This window comes from Papilio machaon, chromosome 19 (genome assembly GCF_912999745.1).
Source record: "Papilio machaon chromosome 19, ilPapMach1.1, whole genome shotgun sequence".
Classification (NCBI taxonomy): Eukaryota; Metazoa; Arthropoda; class Insecta; order Lepidoptera; family Papilionidae; genus Papilio; species Papilio machaon.
Window position 1 is genome coordinate 4119239 of NC_060004.1, and position 25346 is coordinate 4144584.

A 25346-nucleotide genomic window follows, 5' to 3' on the forward strand; every position below is an offset into this window, starting at 1 on the left:
GTATAGAATTATAGACTCATCATGAATATTTGCGTGAAAAAAATTGTATGAGGTTTCTTAGTGTACTTTACGCCCAGTAGCTATCCAAATTGTAACACAGTTTGTCGAATTCGTTACGAAGACATTCTCATGAATATTCGTGATAAGCCCTGTGAAAACAAAATAGTCTAGTAATCACTAATTGGCACAAAAACTACACACTAATAAGTAAATGGCAAGATTTTTATGTCATCAAAAAAAAACATTTTTTTTTAATAATTACAACTAGATTTTTAACAAAAGGAAAAGGTAACGACTTGCTACAGTTGTGCGTTTTTGAATACGATTAATAAATATTTTGATTATCCTTAAAAAGTTAAATGTAAACTTATTACAAAGACGGAACTACTTACAAAATACTTCGGATGGCATAGTTTACCGAAAACAATAATTATAATACAAAAAACATTTTAGTTTCTTCTTTACAAAATAATACACTAATTAATTGTATAAAGGTTATACAGAAACATAGTTTAGAACAGGGATGGCAAACCTTAACGTATCAACGTGCCAATTTTTTAAAGAATAGTTAAATAACGTAATAGCTTATGTCATAGCCTAATAGGCGTGCCATGAAACAATTTTGACTCAGTAATTATTGGAAACACTCGGTAGCATATAGATCACTCTCTGTACATTAAATACCTACTTCACACTTTTTTTCGTAAGGCATATCTAACTTTGTCATCAGTGACGTGCCCAAAATATTGTATCGCGTACCAATGGTTCGCCATCCCTGGTTTAGTATAACTAAATTAATAGTAAAATTTAACATAACAAAGTTATAACATACATCGCATTACAATCATATACCATATGTTGCCACAGGATAAAAATATGTTTTCGTATACCGAAAAAAAAACTCCAGAAAGTATAGACAAATGGCCAAGAATAATCCCGGAAATCCGTTTTTTTATTTGAAGGACAATGTTAATTTTTTTATTTACTCAATAATGAGTCATAGGTGTCTTAATCTACTCTAAAAACTTTCTTATTATAATAAAAATGTTACTGGAACACACACCTAGAGTTCTATACTTATAAATTCATGAAAATTCTCTCAAATAAAATTTTCAATTTTCCTTACGTCGTATCACACTTTGAAATAGTGTTGAATTTAGTTATATTTTAGGAGAACACATTTCTTATTCTTAAATATTACCCCGTACAGGTATAGTTTCACTGCCATAGCTGAACTTTGCAATAAAAGTCGACCGATCTTCAAACTACACTAAAAAGGTCATAAAATAGAAAACAAATTTAAAATATTAACATAAGCATTGAACTAAATTAATCTGTGACTTGTTTTTCAGAACCACTCTGCCAACCAGAATCCATTGTATTAGTGTCACTATAGCAATGGTGGTGATTTGTTTTCAGGATTTCCTCTTTCACGTCTCTAACAGGCTCGTACTGAGAATCTGGTCCTAAGCACTTTGAAGTTTCCGGTTCATTGGAGTACACTATATCCTTTCTTCTGTCATCTTCGTCGGAGAGAAGAGACTCCTCGGTATTAGGAGATAAAGGAGAATGAAGAGGTGGTGGGGGCACGAAAAATTCTGGCTTACTTGAATCTGAACTTGATTGCCTCGGATGATCCTTTGGCAAGTTCTTAGGACTAGTTCTAGGCATACGCAATGGACTAATGTGAGCCCGCGCCTTAGGACTACCCTCTATACGTATACTAGCGTTCAAATCTGACATTCTGCGGTCTTCAATACGACTCTCGTTCATCCTGTCGATCTTCGAATCGTTTAACCGGTCTCTGGAATCAATTCGATCTACTCTAGAATCGTTTAAACGGTCTCGAGAATCGACTCGATCAGCTCTTGAATCGTTCAGACGATCACGTGATTCGTTCATTCTATCAATCCTCGAATCATTAAGGCGTTCAATTCTAGAATCATTTAGTCGATCTCTAGAATCATTCAAGCGTTCACTCATACGAACTTCATTCATCCTGTCACTGATACGGGGGTCACTGAATTTCTCACTGATTCTTGAGTCATTCATTCTGTCGCTTATTCTAGAATCATTCATCCTGTCACTTATTCTAGAATCGTGCAACCTATCACTAATTCTAGAATCGTTCATTCTGTCGCTTATTCTAGCGTCGTTCATTCTGTCACTTATTCTAGAGTCGTTCATTCTGTCACTTATTCTGGAATCGTTCACTCTGTCGCTTATTCTAGAATCGTTCACTCTGTCGCTTATTCTAGAATCGTTCACTCTGTCGCTTATTCTAGAATCGTTCATTCTGTCACTTATTCTGGAATCGTTCACTCTGTCGCTTATTCTAGAATCGTTCATTCTGTCACTAACTCTGGGATCATTTATTCTGTCACAAATGCGCTCACTCATTCTCATTGAATTATTCAGTTGCTCTATTTGTTGCTCTGTTAACCTAACCGAACTATTTAAGTCTTGGCGTATTTTTTCTTGATTTTTCATGTGTTTGTCACTTTGTCTCGGTCGACGTTTTGAGCCAACTTGCGGCTGAGGGCGTTGCTGCCTAGTTAGAGTAAACGATCCGGTATCGGATTCTGACGTGGATTCGGGATGATTCTCAATGGTGCCGACGAGAGCTGATACAGTTGGATTTATGCAACAATCGGCCTGAAAGTGAATAGATGTTTTCATTAATCTCCAGGACATGTAAAATAGGGGAATTTAAAACTAACGTGAGTTAGGTTAGTTATAAGAATATACCTTAACGGAGACATTACAGCAACTGGATACATCTGCAAAATATACTTCAGACTCCGCATTTTGATTGGCCGTGCGACAGTCTTGCATTGATGCCCTGCAATTGTATTTCGTATTTTATAAAGAATGTCTTAAAACTTCATAAACGCATAAAGTAATTGCTTTAATTCAATCAATACTAACCGCATTGGAGAATGTTTGTCGTTTTGGAATCCTAAGTTTTCCTTGCCCTGCTTCTGACAAGAGTCAATGCTTTGATCTGACACTGGAAATAATAATAAATAATATAAGTTTACCACAGAATGATAACTCTATTTTAAGGCGAAATTCTTTGGCTTAGTCAGCTAGCTAAATGAAATATAAATAATAATAACGCAATATTATGAGTAACTCACCTTTACTAGCACTCTTCTGATGTAAGCACTCTATAGCGACAGTATCGTCCACTCGACAATCTCTGTGTAAATTCCCTGCGCTCATACCCAATGACCTAGGACATCCTCTATAAGGTACCAAATGACCACGTAGTGTATTAAACCGTTCTGGACCCAAATGGGCCATTTCTGCTTGCAGCCGAGCTATTTCATTTGGGTCAGTCGGATACATTTGATTTATGTGACTCATTTCTGGATTCATACAACTTAATTCCGAATTCAAACGGCTTATTTCGGGGTTCAAACGGCTTATTTCAGGATTCATACGGCTTATTTCTGGGTTCAATCTACTGATTTCGGGGTTCATACGAGTCACGTCTGGATTCATTTGTACGTTCGTGTGCATAAGATAGGAACTTCTTGTACATGTATGCGGTTGAATCGGCATATTGCTATGTTCATGGACAGGCATAGAATTCCTATGAACGTCTATGTGATGGTGATGAAGCAGGGTAGCAGCTGCAGGATCTTGATGATGAAGATGATGCCTGTAATAAATGCAATATAATTACTAAAAGATATTGATTAACTATAAAATAAGATTCACGTACCATATATGTGGTCTTTTATACCAAGATATTTTCTATTATAAAAACTACATTTAGCACCGAAACTAAAACTACTAACCTACTACCACTCCTTCCTTGCGGACTGTAAGGTGGCGGCGGCCCCCACACTCCTGTCTGGGCATCGTAACTTCCACTCGCTTCGCCAAATCCTTCTTGAAAGCCCTGCGTGAACCCACTCGCTTGTCCAAAATTTCCCTGACCCTGAGTAAAATTACCAGGATTTTGAGCAAAATTGCCAGGATTTTGAGAGAAATTACCCGACGTTTGAGCGAAATTGGTTGGATTTTGGGAGAAACTTCCCGAGTTTTGTCCTCGTTGAAATGGTTGATTGAAATTCGGTGGATAGGAACGTTCGTCGTAAGGTTGCGTCGGATTATGTGGAGTTTGGTCGTTTTCACAGAATCCATAAGCGCTGTCCCCGGACTGTGGTACCCCACCCATGCGACAACGGGAGCTACAAGAAACGACAAATAAGAACGATAAGTAACAGTAAAGGTATAAAAAAAAATCATTTAATAATCCATATGGCTATCTTTTTAACGTTTAATCGATATTACGTACTTTTGACTGTTACTCCTTGGCCAGGGAAACCAGCTCCACGGGGAAGTTTTTCGCGCTGCGCCGGGATTCGGGGAGTACAAATTACCAATACGACCTGCAAATTAAAGAACAATTAAGAGCATATATAATTATATACATTTCAGCTTCCTCGCCTCGTGACTTGTATTTCTTATAGTGAGTTACAAGGTACTGACCTGGCGCCCAAAATCTATGTTGTAAACTGAAATCCCACGCGGGTTGTGTGGTGTGGCACTGCGCGCAACAGCTGCAATTATTCTGCAAAAATGAAAATGGTATATTATAAATATGACAAAAAAAACATAATTTTGGCTACGGCTGTATCAGAATCTTTTATTAATTAAAATGCTAACATTAGAATTTCAATCACTTCAAGACATCAGACTGAGTTGAAATTTTGTACATCTTTAGTTGTTTATGTTAACTATTTTCATTTAAATGATCACCTGTACAGGTCTGCCCGCAGCGGGTGCGGCCTGGCCTGTAGGCGGGCGGTACAGCGACCTGCATCTCAGCTCCAATTGCTCCCAGTACATCTTCTTACGTTCATGACTTAAAATAAATTAATATGTCATTAAAATACTCTATTATGAATCATGACTTATAATCGAATGGCAGACAGAGAAAATTACGACTGTTATGTGTGACAGAAAATGATTCTAGAGAACAGAATTATTTGGCGTTAACTAGGCATTAAAATTCAATTCGACTTTTATTATCATTGGGCCTAGCACGAATATTTACGACAAGCGCTTTCGTATCGTCATCTTCAATTATGTCATAATTAGTATGAGATTTTTTTTGTACTTAACGCTGTTAATGTTATTGGCTGCGACGTGAGACAAATAAAGAAGAAATAAGAATTATTACGGTTGCTATGACTACGTATTTTATTAATGTTTGATTGATTGATTGATTTTTACAAAAGATATGTTATGAAGTTAAATAAAGTTTTGTTTTGTTAGTTTTAAAGTATTTCCTTAAATTCTCCATTTACCACTTGCACATCTAACCGACGCTCTTTAAAAGGTTATGGGCCCAGATCATTTGCTGGAATAATGGAGTTATCCAAAGTTCAAATAACCAAACTTGAGGAGAACAACTGGGTACATTGGAATTTCCGGATGTTAACAATTCTCCGAGGATGTGAACTGCTGGATGTTGTCGAAGGCAAGATAGCAAAGCCGGAAAAGCCGTCTTGTGAAGTTGGAGATGGACCACCTGCAGGAGCTTTGGCTGCTTATAATACTTCGATGAAGGAATACGTAAGAAATGATAGCACTGCTTTACTTTTAATAACTAATAACATATCGGATCAAACTCTTGAAAAAGTAATGAGATTCACGACGTCAAAAGAGGTGTGGGAAGAACTACATAGGCTGTATGAAGGCGTAAATGAGGACCGCCTGTACGATGTATGTTTGAAATTCTTCCGGTTCAGTATGGATCCAATAGATGATATAGCGACTCATGTATCAAAATTGAAGAATTTGTGGCACAGTTTGAGGCAGGAGTTAATGAAATCTGAAGAAGGTTATCAGGATTTACCACAGTTTCTATTAATCTGCAAAATACTAGATACACTGCCGGAATCATATTTTTCATTTAAATCGAGTTGGATGCTAATGTCTAAGAAGGATAAGACTGTAGAAAACCTAACTAGTCAGCTGTGCACACATGAGAAAGCTCTAAATTGTGTTGATAGACAGTCAAATTGTGAAACTCTGGCAGCTAAGACCGTAAACAAGATTGTAAGAAAGAAACAAGCGTCTACAAGTAAACATAATCCGGATAAGAAGGTGAGATGTTTTGTTTGTAAGGAACAGGGTCACCTTAAGAAGGATTGTCCAAAGAGACTTGTTGATCAGAAATTCAGAGAAGAAAGCAGTATGATGTTACATGTTGTGAACACCATTGGAGGAAATGTAGATCGTGACAAGTGGTATGTAGATAACGGGGCTACGCACCATATTACGATGAGAGAAGATCTGTTTCAAGATTTTGAACATTTCAATGGAAGTCACACGGTAACTACGGCTGATGGAAATATGATTAATGCCATAGGTAAAGGATCGATAAAAATTGAAGCCAAGCTGAAAGATAAGACTGCTAGTTTCTTCTTGAGAGATGTCTGGTATGTTCCACAAATAAGTAAAAATCTTTTTTCGGTGCTAGCGACACAAGATAAAAATCCTACAAGCTTATTCGAGTCGCGGGTCACGTCATGTTCTGTGAAACTAAATGGAAAAGTTGCTGTAACAGGATACAGGCAGAGGTATGGAGGCTTGTATGAATTAAATTGTAAAGCTGTACCACCTACTGTTTCAGTGAACTTAGTGCAGAATGTTGACATGTTGCAACTCTATCACGAGCGGATGGGTCATCAGAATAAAAGGCACGTGAAAAGTCTGATAGAGCACGAGTTGAATATCAAGACAACAGATAATGGTGAGTTATGCGAAGGCTGTATTTTTGGAAAAACACATAGACGAAAGTTCGGTGTTAGAGAGAAAGCTACGAAGCCTGGAGAGCGTATACACACGGATGTCTGCGGACCGTTTCCAAGCTCTAATTCAAAGTTCCGTTACTTTGTACTATTCAAGGACGAATACACACGTTTCCGTATTCTATATCTTATGAGGAATAAGTCGGAGGTTCCTGAGAAGCTGAAACAAATGCTGGCTGAAGTAAAAACGGCGGGGCACGTTGTTAAGGAGGTTCTTAGTGACAATGGAGGTGAATTCGTAAATGCACAGGTACAGAAAGTTATGTCGGAATTTGGTATTCATCATAGGCTAATAATGCCTTATACGCCGGAACAAAATGGCGTTAGCGAGAGGGAGAATCGCACAATAGTAGAGTCAGCTAGAGCAATGATGCATGCACATGAGGAGTTACCTGAAAGGTTGTGGGCTGAGCTTGTGAAGACTACTGTTTATATCTTGAACAGAACAGGACCGACAACAGTAGACCATAAATCACCTTACGAATTATGGTTTGGCAAGAAACCTCAGATCAAACATTTACGTGTAATAGGTTCGTCATGTTTTGCTCATGTACCAAAGCAGAGAAGAAGAAAACTGCACAAGAAAGCTGAGAAGTGCATTCTCATAGGATATGATCATGATGATGGATATAGACTATGGAATAAAAGTTCAAACTCACTGGTCAGATCAAGAGATGTTATTTTTGATGAGAAGCCTTTGGAGTCTAATATTGACAAAGAATTATCAAATGATAATAGTAAGGATAATGGAATAGATCTTATTCTTCCAGTACCTAAAAAAGGTATAGGTGTAATCCCATTGAAAAACTCAACTGCCTCTGAAGATCACGTTATTCATAATGAAGGTGTTAGCACTGATATTACTGATGATCCTGTTATGAATGATTTAGATTGCGACACTGAGTTTGATGAGGATAGAATAGGTATTCGAGAAGAATCTATTGAATTGGGGGAAGATATGGAAGAAGCAAATGAAGGTGTAGATCATGAGGAATCTACGATTTCCGAGGCTGAAATTCAGGAGCATGCTGTGAGAGTTTTAAGAGATCGTTCATTGCTACGTCCTCCAGAAAAATTCAAAGATTATGCACTGAATACAGAATGGAGTTCATATAAAGAACCCAGCACGTTTAAAGAGGCCATGTTAAGTCCTGAGAGAGAATTTTGGAAAGAAGCCATAAAATGTGAAATGAACTCACTAAAAGAAAATGAAACGTGGGTTCTGGATCAACTACCGAAGAACAGGAAGGCACTACCGTGTAAATGGGTATTTAGAATCAAGCTAAATGCTGATGGATCAGTTGATAAATATAAAGCACGACTGGTAATAAAAGGATTCAGACAGAGAAAAGGTATAGATTTCGATCAAACATTTAGTCCAGTAGCTAAAATGACAACGGTTAGAGCTGTCATTAGTGTAGCTGCAAGCGAGAACATGTGCATGATGCATTTTGATGTTTCGACCGCTTTTCTCTATGGATCATTAGATGAAGAGATATTCATGAAACAACCTGAAGGGTACGATGATGGTTCTGGTAGAGTATGTCTATTAAAGAAGAGTTTATACGGCTTGAAGCAAGCTCCAAGGTGTTGGAACCGTCGTATACTGGATTTCTTTAAGAAAACTGGTTTCGAAGTAAGCGATGCTGATCCTTGCTTATTTATAAGGAAAAATCAAGGTGGTATTCTGATTGTGGTTTTGTACGTTGATGATGGCCTGATTGCCGGGTCAAATCAAACCTTATTAGATGAGTTTCTCGATGAAATGAAACGCCATTTCAAGATAACCGTAAAACCAGCAACTTACTTTCTAGGTATTGAAATAGAAACCAGAGAAGATGGAATAAAAATCTCCCAGACTTCATATACCAATAGAATGATTGAGAGATTTGGAATGCAGAATTGCAGACCTGTTACGACACCAATCATAAAAGACAATGAGTCTATAAATAATAATGAGACACATGTGGATAACATTATTAATATTTATAGACAGGTAGTCGGAGCACTAGCGTATTTGATGGTCGGAACAAGGCCAGATATTGCATACAGTGTTAGTGTTGTATCAAGGAGTTTAGAAAACCCAAGTGTCAAAGATTGTATCAGATTGAAACGGATTCTGAGATACTTAAAGTACTGTCCCGATTTTGGCATTCTATATAAAAGGAACTATAAGAAGGGTTTACTGGAATGTTTCAGTGATGCTGATCACGGTGGAGATGTTGGCACTGGAAGATCTACTTCTGGAGTTTTGTGTATGTATGCTGGCGGAGCTGTTTCTTGGATGAGCCAAAGACAACAAAGTGTGGCTATTTCCACCACGGAAGCGGAAGTTGTAGCAGCTAGCGAGGGAGCTAGAGAGTGCATCTGGCTCACACGTCTCATGAAAGATATTGTTCGAATAAAGAGAGTACCAACTCTATTACTGGATAACGAAGCGGCTATTCGTTTGGCGAACAATCCGGAGTTCCATAGACGAACTAAGCATATAAGGATTAGACATTTCTTTGTTCGAGAGTTAGTAACAGGTGGTCAGCTTAAAGTTGAGAGAGTAACCACTGACCTCCAGTTGGCAGACATGTTTACTAAACCGTTGGCTAGAGCCAGATTGAAAAAATTGTGCGACTTTATTGGTCTCCACGTCGAGAGAAGATGTTAATGTTATTGGCTGCGACGTGAGACAAATAAAGAAGAAATAAGAATTATTACGGTTGCTATGACTACGTATTTTATTAATGTTTGATTGATTGATTGATTTTTACAAAAGATATGTTATGAAGTTAAATAAAGTTTTGTTTTGTTAGTTTTAAAGTATTTCCTTAAATTCTCCATTTACCACTTGCACATCTAACCGACGCTCTTTAAAAAACGCTGGAGCGCTGCACTTTCAAATTTTTTCGATGACGATACGATCAGGCTTGGTCTAAATAGGTCTTTAGAATACCAACATTCATACGATAGAATACTTGCATTTATAGCTTACGAAATAAATACTGCATAAATTCCATTTTAATCAAATTTCCATTCAGCTACTCTAACTAGTGAACTATAATATATTCATCTGAGTGATAATTAGTATGAAGAAGGGAATATCAAAGTCTTAAACATCTGACACTGACATCGATTCCGCAGTAGCTTAAAAACTTCTTGAATCTTAAATCGATAGCTAGATTCTTGTTACTATAGTAACTAAGTCGAAAAGGCTTGAAAGTAATAACCAAGACAACGATAAAAAAAGCGGCGTTCGAACATAAACTTTAACTGAAAGCCATAAGAATAAACAAACCTGAAAACTAACATATTATGTCACATTAGTAATGTCAATAAACTTCGTTACTGCAGTTTTCTATATTTTACTTAGATATTTTTAGTATTTATTTTTAAGAAATTATGTCTACATCACAGTCACACGTCAACAGAAATTTTCCGTCGCGATCAATAAGTCAAATTACAAATGAAATAGAAGAGATAACAGACGAGGAATTGGTAAAGCAAGTGAACGAATTAAAACATCAAATAAAAGTTTTAACTTTGGAAAACGAAGTTTTTGAGAGGACTATGACGAGGTTGGACCCGACTTTGTTGCATGGAATTCAGCAGGCGCTGGATTACGCCACGAGGTTAAACAGTAATTCTTCCCTGAACGTTGGTAGCTTTGTTAGATCACAAACATCTAAATTGTTTTTTGAATCGTTGACTAGTCCATCTAGAATGTTTGCAAGTCCTTCTAAAATCTCTACCAAACGAGCAGAATCCTCGGCGAGAGTTGGTGGTACCATCATGTTCGGAACCGGTCCAAAAATAAATGTCCTCGAACGATCTGAAATCGTTTCCGCCGAAATGGAGATTTTGATGGCAAATTTAGAACTAATGCGTAAAAAAGCTGCCAAACAACACGCTCTATTGAAAGCTCAATTAGAAGAACTCGAACTTAGGGTGGAACACATACAAAATTTCCGTGAAGAGTTTTATAAAGAAGTTGTCGTTGAAGGATGGGATAAAATAGCACAGCGGATTCCAGCAGAAATATGGGTTCGCTATATGAATGAATGGCTAAAAATTACCGATAGAAAGATCGGTAAATTTAGACTTCGTACGAGCACTTTGAACACTCAATACAGCAAATTAAAGGGGCAGATAAAAATAAAAGCAGAACTAAGCGAACATTTAAGGCCGGTTGATTTTGAGAAAATTAAAATTGAAAATAACGAGTGTTTGTCAATAATAGACAAAAAGTTGCAGCAATTGGCAGAGTTGAAAAAAATGACAGGAGATGCCAACTTAACATTGAGCATCCACAAGAAAGCCTTAATGGAGCAGAACATTTATTTAAATGAAGTCATAAGCAACGTGAAGAGAAAACAAAAACAAACAGTAAGTCTTAACAAAGAAACAGAAATAATAGAAACTCAAGCTAAAGGTTTAGCAGTAAAATTGGATGATATCAAAAAGTTGCGAAATGCATACGAGGTTCCCGATATAATGGATTATGTTCATGTGAAAGCCGAGATAGCAGATTTAAAACTTAGCGTGAAATTGCTACAAAACAGACTTCGTATACTGCAAATTGCCCTGTCTTCACATCACAGGAAATTAACTAAAATGAGTTTGGAATCTTGAATTAATTAAATGCTTAAAAAACTTAAAGCTTTCTACAATGTTTGTATGTAAAAAATATATACTAACTACAGATTCTCAAAATCTTTTATTTTATATCCAAACCCTAAGTTTGTATTTCACATAGACTTCGTCCACTTAGACCAGACGAAGATATAAACTTCAGTAGTCAAGATTGATCCAAAATAAATGAAGGTATCAAGATCTAATAAGTAATTTTATGAGCTCCGACCTGTGAATCACATCTTCACATAATATGAATGACATAGTGTAGATACCTGAGCAGCTGGTAAGCGAGCATACAGCTGAAGATGCAGACAAGCACGGCGCTGACGGAGAGCGCGAACACACCGCGCAGGCACCAGTACAGCGCGCCGTGCACCACCCCGCACTCCGATACGCCCTCGAATACGCACCGCACTAAACACATACACTTTTAATACATATCCACAATACTTGTAGTATTCTCTAATCGTGGAAATCGTGGCATTGACACAGATATTACTACAAATTACGATCCCTTTTATTCTCTTTGACCAGAGTTTACGAGTACATTATGTATTAATACAAGTGTCGCAGCAGTGGAATTTTATGATAACGCGTCCATTATAACGCTCTTACTGGTTACACAGTCGAACCTGGATAAGCGAGAGTCCAAGGGACCGATATATTTTTCTCGCTCGTAGAGTTTTCTCTGTAACCCTTGTTTCTCACTTATGGTGGTAGTCGGGACCGGACAATGAGCACTTATAGAAGTTTCTGGCTTATACAGTCCTTGCTTATCTACATTGGAAAGGAATACAATATTAATATGAATAGTACGTACCATCTTCTTCCGTACCGCTGTGCGGTGAGTCCGTGGCCACGGAGTAACACGTACACGTCCTTGTTAACTTCGTGTACTCGCAGAACTTTAATGTCTGCAATCTGAGGACAAGTTAAAAGAATCAAACACTGTCTTACAATTTGGAACAGCAGTTTTTCGTACATGTGCTCATATACTCACTTATTCATATGAATTACGGTGGTTGTAATGGTGACCAGCACGCAAGTCAATGCACAAACTAAACAACAAGCGCCGACCACTTTTATCTGGAAAAATAAAACACGGTTAAAATTATTTTACTCACTACTTTAAATCCATGATGACACATATTTTGTACAGTATTACAATACTTTGAGCCAAGAAACAAATGTTAGGTACTTGAATAAATTACTCCTGTTAACAACTGAACTTTACACTACATAAATGCAAGCTGAGCTCATAAACATTCTTTTTACAAGTATTCATTTTTAAAATTAAGACAATTATGAATTATTTAAAAGAAGCAAAAGCGTCACATACTTTCCTTACCATATAGCTGTACCGATTTCTGCGCCGCGCCAGGCTCATTATGCACACACCAGTTAGCACCAACTGAAAACAATTAAATTATTTAGTAAGGCATTATAATTCTCACTTAATTGGGACAGAAGGACATGTCGAAAAATGAATCGTTGAAGATCTATAAATTACCGAATTAGAGACATCAAATCAAATGGTACGTACCATAGCGGCAGGTACTGCTGCCGGCACGGTCTCCAAATGCTGCGGCGAGGCGGTATACGCTCGCAGCAGGATGTGCTGCGCGGCTAACAGTCCGCCCAACGCTGCCGCCAGTGCACCGCAACCGACACACCACCACGCGTACTTACGACGTCGGCAGGAGTTGTCGGTACCATTGCAGCCCACTGACGCTGCAAATGAAACACTGACGTTAGTGGAAGGTACGTGACACACCCTGGTCATGGGGTTGGCACAAACAGAAACATGTTCTGTTTTGACGATATAACAGTAGAATTCGACTGTCGTGACAAGTATACTGTAAGCATACCGTAGTCACAGTTTTGGCAGGGATACAACATGTCTTTAACAAGTGCCATAGCAGTGGAATTCAACGATTATGAAAACATTTAGTTTACTTTAACCCGATCTGTATACGACTCCCCCTGCATTTCGCTTTAAGATGTTAAAGTCAATTACCAAAGTAAGGTGGTGGTGGAACATAATGCTGTGCTACGTCTGCTGCTATTGTCGCCTGTGGTGTCGTCGACACTTGATATTGTAAAACTTGCATAATTCTACACGTTTGCATATCCTTTATTTATTAATGTTATTCTGTTTCTATAGTTCCCACGAAATATTACAATTAAAATTATAATAATAAACAAGTATTATCAAGTCCTTTTCTTTATCATATTGATTAATTTAGAAGAAACTTTACACAATACTTAAAAACAAACTAACGTTAAAACAGAATTTTACATTCGAATTGCGCGCCATTCTTTGAATCGATTTTTACACCACTCACAAACAGGGAGAACAATGACCTTTTCATTCGAAACAAACAATCCTGTATTTATGAATTACAAACATCTTTTTCACTTAAATATCCACAATAAACACAAATAATAAATCCAACTAAATGTGTCACACATTTAAATTACACGAAATTATCGAATTATTTCATTTTCCCTCCTTTATTTATGTACAGTACATTAAATTTTTCACGAACTGTATTCACTTGTCACTGACACTGGTACACAAATTACAGCGTATTAAAAACAAAAATGCAAAGACAGACATTTAATTTTTAACATACAAATATAGGTTACATAGTTTATTAATACGTTTACGAGTGGCGACTAGGTTATGTCTGACAATGGCTAAGCCGCGCAGAAGCAATGCGTACTTTATGAGTTCGCAGGTAAAAAGGTCTTAAATTAAACGTATCAAAATGTGACTTATGGATTTACCACGCATCTATGTAACAAATGTATTTATGTGGGTATATTTTTCATTGAATAGAATTGTTCAAAACTTCTATAACAAAATCTTTCTTGACATGTTAAAGAATTTGGTATAACAATGGTTTGTGAAACAGGTAGTCATTCTTATACGAAACTTTTGTTAGATTTCGTAAAGTTTTTTTAAAACACACCTGCGTTTCTCATGGAGAATCAATGGCTTTTGGTTTTTAGAGATCGAGGTTTTGACATCATGGGTTTATTGTGCAAGTTTATGTTGACCGAGCGGAAAACATTAATAATATGTACTGTATAGGTATATATAGAAAATTTTCTATGAAAAACTATAACTAAATAGAAAAAAAGATCTTTGCAAATAGTTCATACGAGATAAATGTAATGCTGTCCATTATTCATATTTTATTCTTACAAATTAGATATGTCCAAAGTTAAAATATTGTTATCCGGTTTTCACTAATTCGTCAGTGACATAAATCATTTTATCCTGTACATACAAGGCTCGAATATAACCAAATAAATTAACTAGACTTATTAAACAGAAAACTAATTGATTCTTGAAGTTATACAATTAATTTAAAAAATCAGAACTTCTACGAGTTACTCGGATCGGATTCCTCGTGAATGCAAACAAGTTTTTATAAGGAGAGAAAGATAACAAATCGAATTCTTAAACTTATCAAACGTCAACTAAGAGATTCCAAGAGAAGACAGTGTTGCATTCCTTCCATAACACTTATGTAGGGAAAAATTTATCCATATTTATAATTCTTACGGTGGGTTTCGTATTGACACTGTGTTGTCTCTCTTTTGTTTTCAAAGAGGAATGACAATATATATCGATACAAGAGACTCTGCGTCGAAACCCAGTCATAATAACCGATACGACTAAGGTACTCCCACACACGTAAGCTATCTTCTAGTAAAAGTTCCGTCAAAATCAGTCCAGCCATTTCAGAGATTACCCGGAACAAACGCTGCCTTGCGGAAAGAATGACACAGACAAAAATTTCAAAAATATTTTTTTCGTTATAAGCTTATGATTTAATCCAATTTCATTAATCGTATAGATGGAGAATATACAATCTAAAAAACAAATAAAGTCAACCCGTGTTTTAAGATCTAATAAAAAGGCAATTAGTTTGATTTACAAATGACTTGAATACGAAATGTGTTTTAGAAAATTCTTTGGAATTTTTAATGACATTGCTAATTTTGCCTTAATTTAATTTATTACAAGCAAGAAAAAACAAAAAGATTTATTAACAGTCCAAATATTCTCCAAGTCGCACTTTTCCCACTAATTCCTTTACTAGTAGGAAAGAGGAAATTTTAAATTCTGGAATGTGCTTATTTTTTCCACATAACGTTTTCCTATTATAATAATTAATTATGTCTTATTTTTTTCATAACGAAGAACTGAATATAGAAAAGAACTATAGTGAAAGTGTAAGAAATCCTGGACCGATTACGTTCCTAGACTAAAGAAGTCATCAACATCACTTACCAGACCGTGAGATAAATGCTCAATTGAACAATCTGTAAGACCCTTTGTCTAAGCCTGATATTTAATTATAACTCCTATTTTCTCAAGCTTAAAGTCCACAAATCTTCGTTTCTTCTGTTGGACTCTATCAGGACGCGAATAATCTAGCTCTATCTGTACTTGTTATTCATTAATAGTTCTTATTTTCTTAGAAATAATGTCTACAAACCATTGGTCCGTCTGTTGGTCGCTGCGAGCACACTTGTGGGCGGTCGCGGGGGCAGAGCGGGAGGGGTGTCCGTCTTGGCGGGCGGTGGGGGACCGGGGTCGTCTGCACATGCGTACTGCGCATTCGATGGCTTGCATGTGCACGCCACTTGGTACTGTAAAATATTTGACAGTTGACAATACAGATACAGAAAAACATGAACAAGTAGGTACTACATTTCAATAACTACATCAACAATAAAATGGGACCTGGATCTGATGATGTTACTGCGTTAAATAATAATCAAAAAAGGATAAGTAGTTTCGTAGTTTGCCGTGTCGCATACTACATGTTGTTGTCTAACACGTAGTCTATACATGTAAAGGCTAGAATTTGTCTTGAATGTTTAATTAAACTTTCATATTGTGACATAGAGTTGGTAACGAACCTTATGCAAGTCTGAGGTAACAGAGGCGCTAGTGTCGCACTCGGGGCAGGCGTCCGGCGCTGGCGAACTGCGCGCCGACCTTACGTCCGCTAGCGACATCTCGCGCTGCTCACTGAAAACATTAAAGTCCATCAGAAGGACGAAATCATCAGAAGACTACTGAAAAACATATGCTTGTGATATCGTCATCGGCTTACACAGATCCCCACTGAGGACCTTGAGCCTAGTTATTGAGGTGGCTAGGCCTCAGTCAACAACACTGGTCTAGTGCGGATTCGTTGACATTTACATTGTGTATTGGCGTTGTATACATTACACCCAGGGTATTTTTGATACACCTTTTTGATATTCGGAGCAATTTGCGTATGAAAAGACCATCGAAAGTTTTGTACAGCACGGGTTGAGTTGTTGTTTCTAGATTTTAATGATTCACATAATACGAACATCTTACTATTTTCTATTTTACCGTCTATAAAACATAATGAAGTGTTTGAAAAAAGAAACATTTGCTCCACGAACGATAGCAAAATAGAACTTCCTTCAACATTAACTATTGATCTAATCGATAAAACGATTGAATTCCTTGTTCTAGAATTATAAGACAAAAAGCAATCGCATACCTCGCATAGCTCGCATGGGCAATGGGCACATTGTTCCCAGCAAAAACAATATGGCGTCCACAGCTGTTAGCTTACATCCTGCCAGCTGGTACGCAGGACATCTGCATTTCACGGTTGAATACATTTTGGCCTCGACAACGAGATTATTGATGAAATTATTGACAGCTATAACGAAATTAGAGGAATATCTTAAAATTAACTTCGATGTAGTAGAGTTATTTATAATGGGCAAAGGAAGAACTTTACAACATGAATGTGGGTAGTTCTTGTAATCAATTGAACTTTACAAAAAAAGCTATTAAGTAACTAAGTGTACGCAACCGCAAAGGAGTGACTGCTCACATTTAAGACAAAACAACGCAACTTGTTGACAAACCACTCCCGCGCGCAGAAGGTCATCGACCGGCGGCCAATCATTCAATCATTTTACCGTGTAAACGAGTAAGGTTATGCGCATGTGTGAGTGATGAACGAACTAATCTTCTCCCGCCTTATCTACAGGTACAGATTATATTCGCATAATTTCATGCTTCCCTATCCGTGGCAAAGATTGAAGAATCTTAAAGGATTCTCGGTGTAGTTTTTGCAATAAAGCTTAAACATAATCCTACTAGATAAGTATGAAATGTCTTCTTTGAATCGTAAATCTCGTGGAATAATTATAGCTTATACACATATAAAACAGTTAATTATGCTTTCCTTGATCCTCCTTTACCAACAGACATATATAACCAGTGTCCCTTTTAGAACGTAATATAAAGCAAGTTAATGGTTAAGGTTTTAAGTTTTTAAATGCGAATTTTCTCTGTATTAAATGGTTTAAAGACAACCCATTTAATAAATAAAAAAACACCGATAAAAACATGACTTTATTGAGGTGCGAAAAAAGTGGAAAACCACTTCAAATTCATATTACTGATGATAAGGACTATGGTAAACGACAATTAACTGATGACAGGTGTGTAAACGCAAAATTCTGTGTTTTAAATAAACTGCAGATAATATTCGAATTTTAATTTAAAATTTACATAAAAAGGCACTTTTTACGTTTGACTAATTTTAATCATGTATGTATATACTGTCATTTTTTTATCTCAATCAACGTTCACAGATATGCGAGCAAGTGACTTATCAAATATAACGGAGTTACGGTATGGTACGGTCGAATACTTCTGCCTAGTGTTCTTCCAGACTATGTTCTACATCTGTGCCAAATTTCGACAAGAACCGTTATGTAGTAACGGTGACATCATATAGCAGACATCCATCCATCAATCCATCCATCTAAACTTTCGCATTTAATATATTAGTAAGAAGTAAGATAAGTTTGTCGATCAAATTAAAAATATTAATAAATTTTAAGCGGAAAATTGGTGTTTTAGAGATAAAAAATTCCAAACATTTTTAATTTATAAAATAACTAGCTTTTACCCGCGACTCCGTCCGCGCAGAATAAAAAAAATAGAAAACGGGGTAAAAATTATCCTATGTCGGTTTCCTGGTTCTAAGCTACCTGCCCACCAATTTTCAGTCAAATCGATTCAGCCGTTCTTGAGTTATAAATAGTGTAACTAACACGACTTTTTTTTTTTATATAGAAGTAGATAAAATATCGGAACATATTAACGATTTGTTAGTTTATTTGAATTAACATATGTGACACACATTCAAAACAAGCTGTTTTCATTTAACCTTTGGCACGAAATGAAAAATTTAATATATTTGAGACATTGACATTAGTTTTTCATTTGTATTTATTGGCGCATAATAATTGATTTCAAAGCTTAACAAAAGTTCGACATTGTAACTGTATTTCATTTAACTAGCACGTATCTCGAAAACATTGACATTGTTTGGTAATCTTAACAAGAAATGTAAACATACTCAAAACATGTCTTCTATTGTAACCGCGGGGACATATTGATATTCAAATATTGTCTAAAATTATGTGTAAAATAAAACGTACGAACAAACAAACGTAATTGCATACAATGGAGTGTGCACGGAATGCAAAATTATTTTGAGTGTGTGATGAAAATGCAAAAAAGGAGGACAAATTTTAGTCCACGTTCCCTTCAAACCCTTTTCTTGTAAGGAAAGGATGGGAAGGGGAAGTGGATTTGAGGACGCATAGGAAGACGATATATCTTCTGTCTGTGCGTCCTCCTCTGTCGATTAAAGGGAGACAACTCTATGGGCGGCGTCGCTATTTAAGCGGATTTAGGGGACCTCTTGCTCGTTTGCAACCTTATGATATAAAAAAAAATAGATTCGTTCCACCATTTTGAAAATCGCAGCAACTTTTCTTACGACGATCTTGACAAATAGGTTGCGATCGAATGACTTTGGCAATAACAGTTATAAATGTCGGCGACTCGCGTTGTGTACAATATTATAGTACGTAAGTCGCTGTATGCTTAGCGACTACACTCGCCAGGTTTCGAAGATTTACGTTGCCTTGTGTTCGAAGGGTCTAAATCTTAAATTAATGTTTTTTCTGACTAATTTGAAGTGCTAAAATTTAAACAGCCTTGTAATCGAAATCTGAGTACTTTTCATAATTTTTACACATATTTATTTATCACAGATTCCTGTCAAAATTCCCGTCTGTTATGATGATTTGTTGCATTATGTTATGTAACTGTGTATTATAAGTTAACTGGTTTAACCGCAGACCAGTTTTGTAGATATTGTGGTAGAACGAGTACTGGGGAAGTAACAGAACCACTGACTGTACATGAACTTCATTCATACCACAAATTCAATGCGTGTTCAACTGCAATATCATTTTTATACACTAATTGTAAAAAAGGCTAATGCCTATTTTTCATCTTATTTTAAATGAATAACTTAACGGTGTATTGTAACGCCTCGTAAAAAAACTAACCTCAAAATTATAAAACGCCAAAAGTATTAAAATAAAATAATAAAAGCTTGCTTAATTTATAAAGCATCATGTTTAATCACACAAAAGAAAATCATCACTCCTAAATTTTAACCAGCCGAATAGAAATAAATGCTCTTTTAGAAATCGAAAAATATCCTAAGATGCCCATTGCACACCCAAAAATGCATAGAAAAAATCTTACCCAAAAGTTTGGCAAAGTAAAGCAGGTAAGAAAGTTAGTATGTAATTTGGTTCATTTTGAGCCTTATGACTGTTTAATAATAATACATTTTAGTTATTCGTGCGTCTCTGATGCTTTGATTCGGGATGGAAGAGGTCGGGACCACATTGTAAAGAAAATCATGATTAAAAAAATCCACGGATGGATTTTCATTCGATAGATTTTGGTCAGATTCGTGAGACCGATGCGCATGGTTTGTGATTGTTCAATTGATGCGTAAAGTTAGTAGTACAATGAAAGAAAATAATTTAGAAGACATAAGCGTCTAATATTAGACTTCGATTTCAAGCAACAATATTTTTTACATGGTGTATAAATTGCTAAACCTTGCTGTTGGTTTCCTCTGACGAATGACTCGTACAAAGCATCATTTTTTAAGATAACATGTATTAATTTAGTGGCTACCAACAGTTTACTCTTTCCGTCTCTTTCTATTCAAATAAGTCTAAAAGATGTCAGAATTCATCCTCTTTTCAAGTATTTTATTAAAGCTGAGTGGTTTCTAAATTGCCACATTTTTTTTCTTCGACGTGGGAAACTATAAATGGTAAAGTAAGACCGCGGGAGAAAAACTCAATCGTCATATGTAATAAAAGTAAACCCTTTCAACATAATTATTGTATTCATTTATTTTACGGAGCTTGGTTGTCGGTTCGTTTGTACTTCCAAGAATGGTTTATGTGAGTGTTCAAATTACCACCTAGTTTAAGCAATGTTTGCAAATATGTACTTCCACGAAATAATATCTATTTTTACTATATCACTAGCTGTCGCTTGCGACTCTGACAACGTGGAATTAAAAAAAACACTTAATCAGTAGCCTATGTGTTCCTCCAGAGTATGTTCTACATCTATGCCAAATTTCTTCGAGATCCGTTGAGCCGTTCTGCAGATACCTTCTAACAAACATCCATCCATTCATCCAAACATTCGCATATATACGAGTAATATTAGTAAGATAAACTGGCAAACGAGCAAGCGGTCACCTGAATTTGTCGAAGTAGCAAAGCGACCGCCGCCCATAGACATCTGCAATTTTTAATCGTCGACCAATTTATTGATAGTGTAGTAATTTTTTACAAACTTGGAAACTTGATACGGTTATTTAAATATTTTGCGAAATACTTGTAACTTTTATTTAAACACTGCAACGAATGTCAGACAGCACTAAACACTGGTCTGCAACGAAATCCTCCTTTGAATAAAAGTATGATCCGTTTAAAGAGTTTACCATCCTCAATCTATATCTGCTTTTCGTTTTATGCTATCACGTCTAATTTTTTTTTAATGTTGATTTTAGATTTTTAGAAATTATGGGATTTTTTGCTATACTAATATTACTATACTATGTTATTCTCGCGTTAAAGCAACTTTAATTGGTTGAGATTGTATTTGCACACAAATAAACGGTGTGCAGTGATAGAAAGAGAGAAAAAAATATTATCTGACGCTTTTTTAAGCGAATATGAAAGAAAATTATATGGGAATATGATGTTATTACTGCAAGAAATCAAAAATTCACAATACGCATAGAACATTTGTGTTGATCTAAAAGTTGTAGCAATTTTAACTGGCTTGCAAGGAGGATGTCCTCATTGCAGTCCAGTTAAAATCACCAAATGGTAAATACCAAATTTTGTGGTTTTTTATGTGAGTGGGACAGTCGCGCAAAAGACAAACACAACATAGTAAAAAGCTGACCACAAAGAACGTTTTTTTTTTCAAAATCAAAATCTCTCTGAGTTTGTCTCCTGTATCTAAAAATGTAAAGGAATATCCTTTCGTTCCTAGTGAAAAAAAATTCCACCACTTCATATAAAGCTGGGTCTTATGAAAAACTTTGTGAAACCCCTGTACTTTCAGTACTAGAAAACAAAGTTTCCCCGGATGAGGCGAAATTAGAAGAAGGAATTTTTGTAGGTCCTCAAATACTCGAGCTTATGAAGGACTCAAGTTTTAAAATAAACTTAAATCAATTCGAAAAAAGGGCGCAGACTGCTTTTGTAGTAAATTTGTGCCAAAATTTTCTTGGAAAAAAATCAGAACTATCAGGAAATCAAACAAGAACTTCTCATTTCCTACAAGGCTCAAAAAAGTAACATGTTTCTTAAAATTCATTTTTTGCACTCTCACTTAAAATTTTTCGCACCAAATCTCAGAACAGTATCTGATGAAGACTGTGAGAGGTTTCATCACGATATTTTGCACATAGAGAGGACACAACGGGAAATGGTCCGAAGCAATGCTTGCAGATTTTTGTTGGTCGATTTATCAGGAAACTCCATTATAAAATATGAAAAGGAAAAAAAACGACTAAGTAAAATGGGATTAACAACTAGTAATGATATTGTCATATGCGTTTTAAAGGTTGTGTAATAGTGTACATCAAATATTATTTAAGTAATTAAATGAATGATAAAAAGTTCATAATAAAAAATTGTTTTTCTTAAAAATTCCGTCCCAAAGAATATATACGTGCTAGAAAACTTTGAATGATATATTTATGTTCAGTATTGTTGTATCAGACAAGATAACTGCATAACATTTGAAGGAGAGAAAAAAAAATTTTTTTTTGCAGACCAGTGAAATTATTCAACATTAGCAAACAAAATATTTATTTGCACTTGTATCACAACCATTAACGTGATCCCGCACATTATCTTTGAAATAAACAAGGACAACTATTTGTTATGACTATTTTGGTAATTCACGAAGATTTATTCGGCAATTTTTTTTTAACACTAAATTATATCGCAAATATTTTTTATATTATACATCGCATTTAAAAGGAAGTTGAACAATAGGACGATTTCGAATATTATAAAGCTCGGTATTCACTGAATGACAATACAAACTGTAAAGGTACGTACACATTGTAAGAAAATCTCCGCCATTGTGTATTGTGAAAGTGCTTAAATGTATCGCAGAACAGGTAAAGGACCTCGACTTTTATCTATGAACACAAAGTTACAAAAAATATCCACTACCTTCTTTTGTTAGGATTGAAACAGCAGACATGCTTAATCTAGATTTCACTTTGATTGAAAGATGATGTTAGTCACTTGAAAGCCTTAGTCAACCGCACTGGTCCAGCGTGTTTGAATATGGCTTAGTCACCCCTAACTTAGGGTAGGCTCCGACCCCTTCTGTGGGCACGTATGATGATGCTGATTATGATGAAATACGGTTTGTTCACCGTAAGCGATTAATCTATGTACCTTCTAATAAATGCGTACTTCATGCGTATTTATAGTACCTACTTATAAAGACTTCAAGACTTAAATCAGTAAGTGCTTGTAAAAGATCCATTTATTTATGCTGCTTCGTAATTTAATCCTTCAAAAGGGCTTATTTATCAAGGCTGTATATTAACATCGTCTCTGGACGAGGGTTGAATAAGAATTTAATAAATCCTGTTTTCATTGTAGTGATTGTTGGAAGCAGTTCATTGTGTACTTGGTTATTGTTCTTCTAAATTAGTTCAACACTTGGTCTCGTTTTTAATTAAAACTAAAGCGCTGGGTCAATTGCTGGCCGCTTGACGTCAATTTGTGTAACTGTGTCAGACATTTTGTCATTAAGTTGGTGCTGTGTGAATTGTCTATAGTGTCAGCTCTTGAATGTGACAATTAACTTTATTCTACTATCTAAATGTAAAGTGGAATTCAGCGGAAATGAGAAAGTATAACAAACCAATCTAAACAATTTTACCTTTACATTGCTGTAATCACAGCCTTCTTACTAATATTAAAAGCGCGTTTGTTTGGATGGATGGATGTGTTGAAGGTATCTCCGGAACGGCTCAACGGATCTTGATGAAATTTGCATAGTCTGGAAGAACACATAGGCTACTTAAAAGTTTTTTTAAATTCTGCGCGGACGGAGCCGCGGGCGACTGTTATATTAAATAATAATGAACGCTCACTAGCTCAATGAGTCATGAGTGCTCATTATCCTATCTTAACGTGTAAATGCAACGGTCAAAGCTTAACACATACAAAGATATTAAAGGACTCAAATGAAAATTACTACTAAATTTAGGCACATAGCATTGCCCTTGCTATGGCTTATTCTTTAGATAGCTGGATTGAACGTGAGAACCGATAATCGCTGAAGTAGAAAGGAATCTCAACCACATGTCAATGCAGGAAATGATTCCATAGGAGCGATGTCCTTCTCGGATTTACAGGAAATTACGGAAGACATAAAATAGAGTTTAAGTGAGGCTTTAACACCAAAAAATCATCGACCAAAACGTATCATAAATTTGAGTTCATCTAATGTCCTCAATTGTTAAATTAACAGTTAGTCTTTTACCCACTGGTTTCTTATCCCTGGAGTACCACTTACAGTATGTACGACATTAAGAACAATTAGGAATAACCTAATCCGTAACGTAAGAAGAAACGAGTTAATGGTCCCTAGAGAGCCGAGCAAACTTGTTTCCGGTCCATTTCTCGTAGATCCCAGAACCGGGATTTCAGTGTGGCAAACTCCACATAACCCTGTCTTCCCCCTAGAAGGCTTTCTTTCGAAGATTTCCCCCCAATACTAGAAAAAGGAGCCGAACGAACTAATAGTAACTCCTAAACTATATTACTCCTCTAAAAATAATTTAACTCCTAAAAATAATTTCGTGATCTTGATTATGAAATATGAATCATAATCAAGATCACGAAATTATTACAATAATATTTTTACTTTATAAACTATATGGCAACACGTGATTTAATATTTATAAAACAATAGTAAAAACAATCGTGAGAGGCAATGACCGAACAATTAGTTCCAGTCTGTGTAACAACACTGCCATGTTACTGTGGGAAAATATCATTAGAATTATACATCACTGTTCTCAATATCAAACTTGAAGCATTCATTAAAATAAATCTTTCTTTTAGAAATACCAATTTATTTATTGATTTGTCGCAGCAAAAGATAAAAATGTTGTATCGCAAAGTCCCAAATCAATGTGAAACACTTGACTATTACACTTTTCTATAACAAAATCTTCATCAGTTGTTGTGCAGTGTGTCAGTTAAATACTAAACGGTGAAGGATATCACTTACCTATCATATTTGCATTAGTTCCTGGTCCTTTAAAATTACATAAAATCCAAAATATTTGAGGAAACTTTATCTTTTGTCGAAAAATTTCCACAAAGTTGTAACTTTCACGGTGAAATTTTAAATTAGAGTTC

General features: G+C 35.9%; 1 protein-coding gene across 3 annotated transcripts; it reads right to left on the reverse strand.

Annotated features, from left to right (window-relative positions):
* Window positions 1-1125: 1125 nt before the first annotated feature.
* On the reverse strand, window positions 1126-17038 carry LOC106715308. Of its 3 annotated transcripts, none has more exons than XM_045682435.1 (16): window positions 17018-17038; window positions 16398-16509; window positions 15971-16124; window positions 13000-13187; window positions 12805-12867; window positions 12457-12542; window positions 12277-12377; window positions 11729-11870; window positions 4774-4879; window positions 4504-4585; window positions 4310-4403; window positions 3807-4202; window positions 3141-3667; window positions 2929-3010; window positions 2749-2842; window positions 1126-2655 (listed from the first exon to the last, which is right to left on the reverse strand). In XM_045682435.1, the coding sequence occupies exons 2-16, from the start codon at window positions 16494-16496 to the stop codon at window positions 1330-1332; spliced, it is 3540 nt and encodes a 1179-aa protein (XP_045538391.1). In that variant the 5' UTR covers window positions 16497-16509; window positions 17018-17038; the 3' UTR covers window positions 1126-1329. The 3 variants fall into 3 exon arrangements, with proteins under 3 accessions (XP_045538391.1, XP_045538390.1, XP_014364071.2); XM_045682434.1 differs by having other exon boundaries at window positions 12796-12867; XM_014508585.2 differs by lacking the exons at window positions 15971-16124; window positions 16398-16509; window positions 17018-17038 and adding an exon at window positions 13474-13610 and having other exon boundaries at window positions 12796-12867.
* Between the last annotated feature and the right edge of the window lie 8308 nt (window positions 17039-25346).

Excerpts from the sequence above, each read along its gene's own strand:
- LOC106715308 (XM_045682434.1), bottom strand. The coding sequence starts at position 16,496 with ATGTCGCTAGCGGACGTAAGGTCGGCGCGCAGTTCGCCAGCGCCGGAC. Across the intron at positions 4,404-4,503 it reads ACATAGATTTTGGGCGCCAG|GTCGTATTGGTAATTTGTAC; the intron begins GTCAGTACCTTG and ends TTTAATTTGCAG. Across the intron at positions 3,668-3,806 it reads CAAGGAAGGAGTGGTAGTAG|GCATCATCTTCATCATCAAG; the intron begins GTTAGTAGTTTT and ends CATTTATTACAG.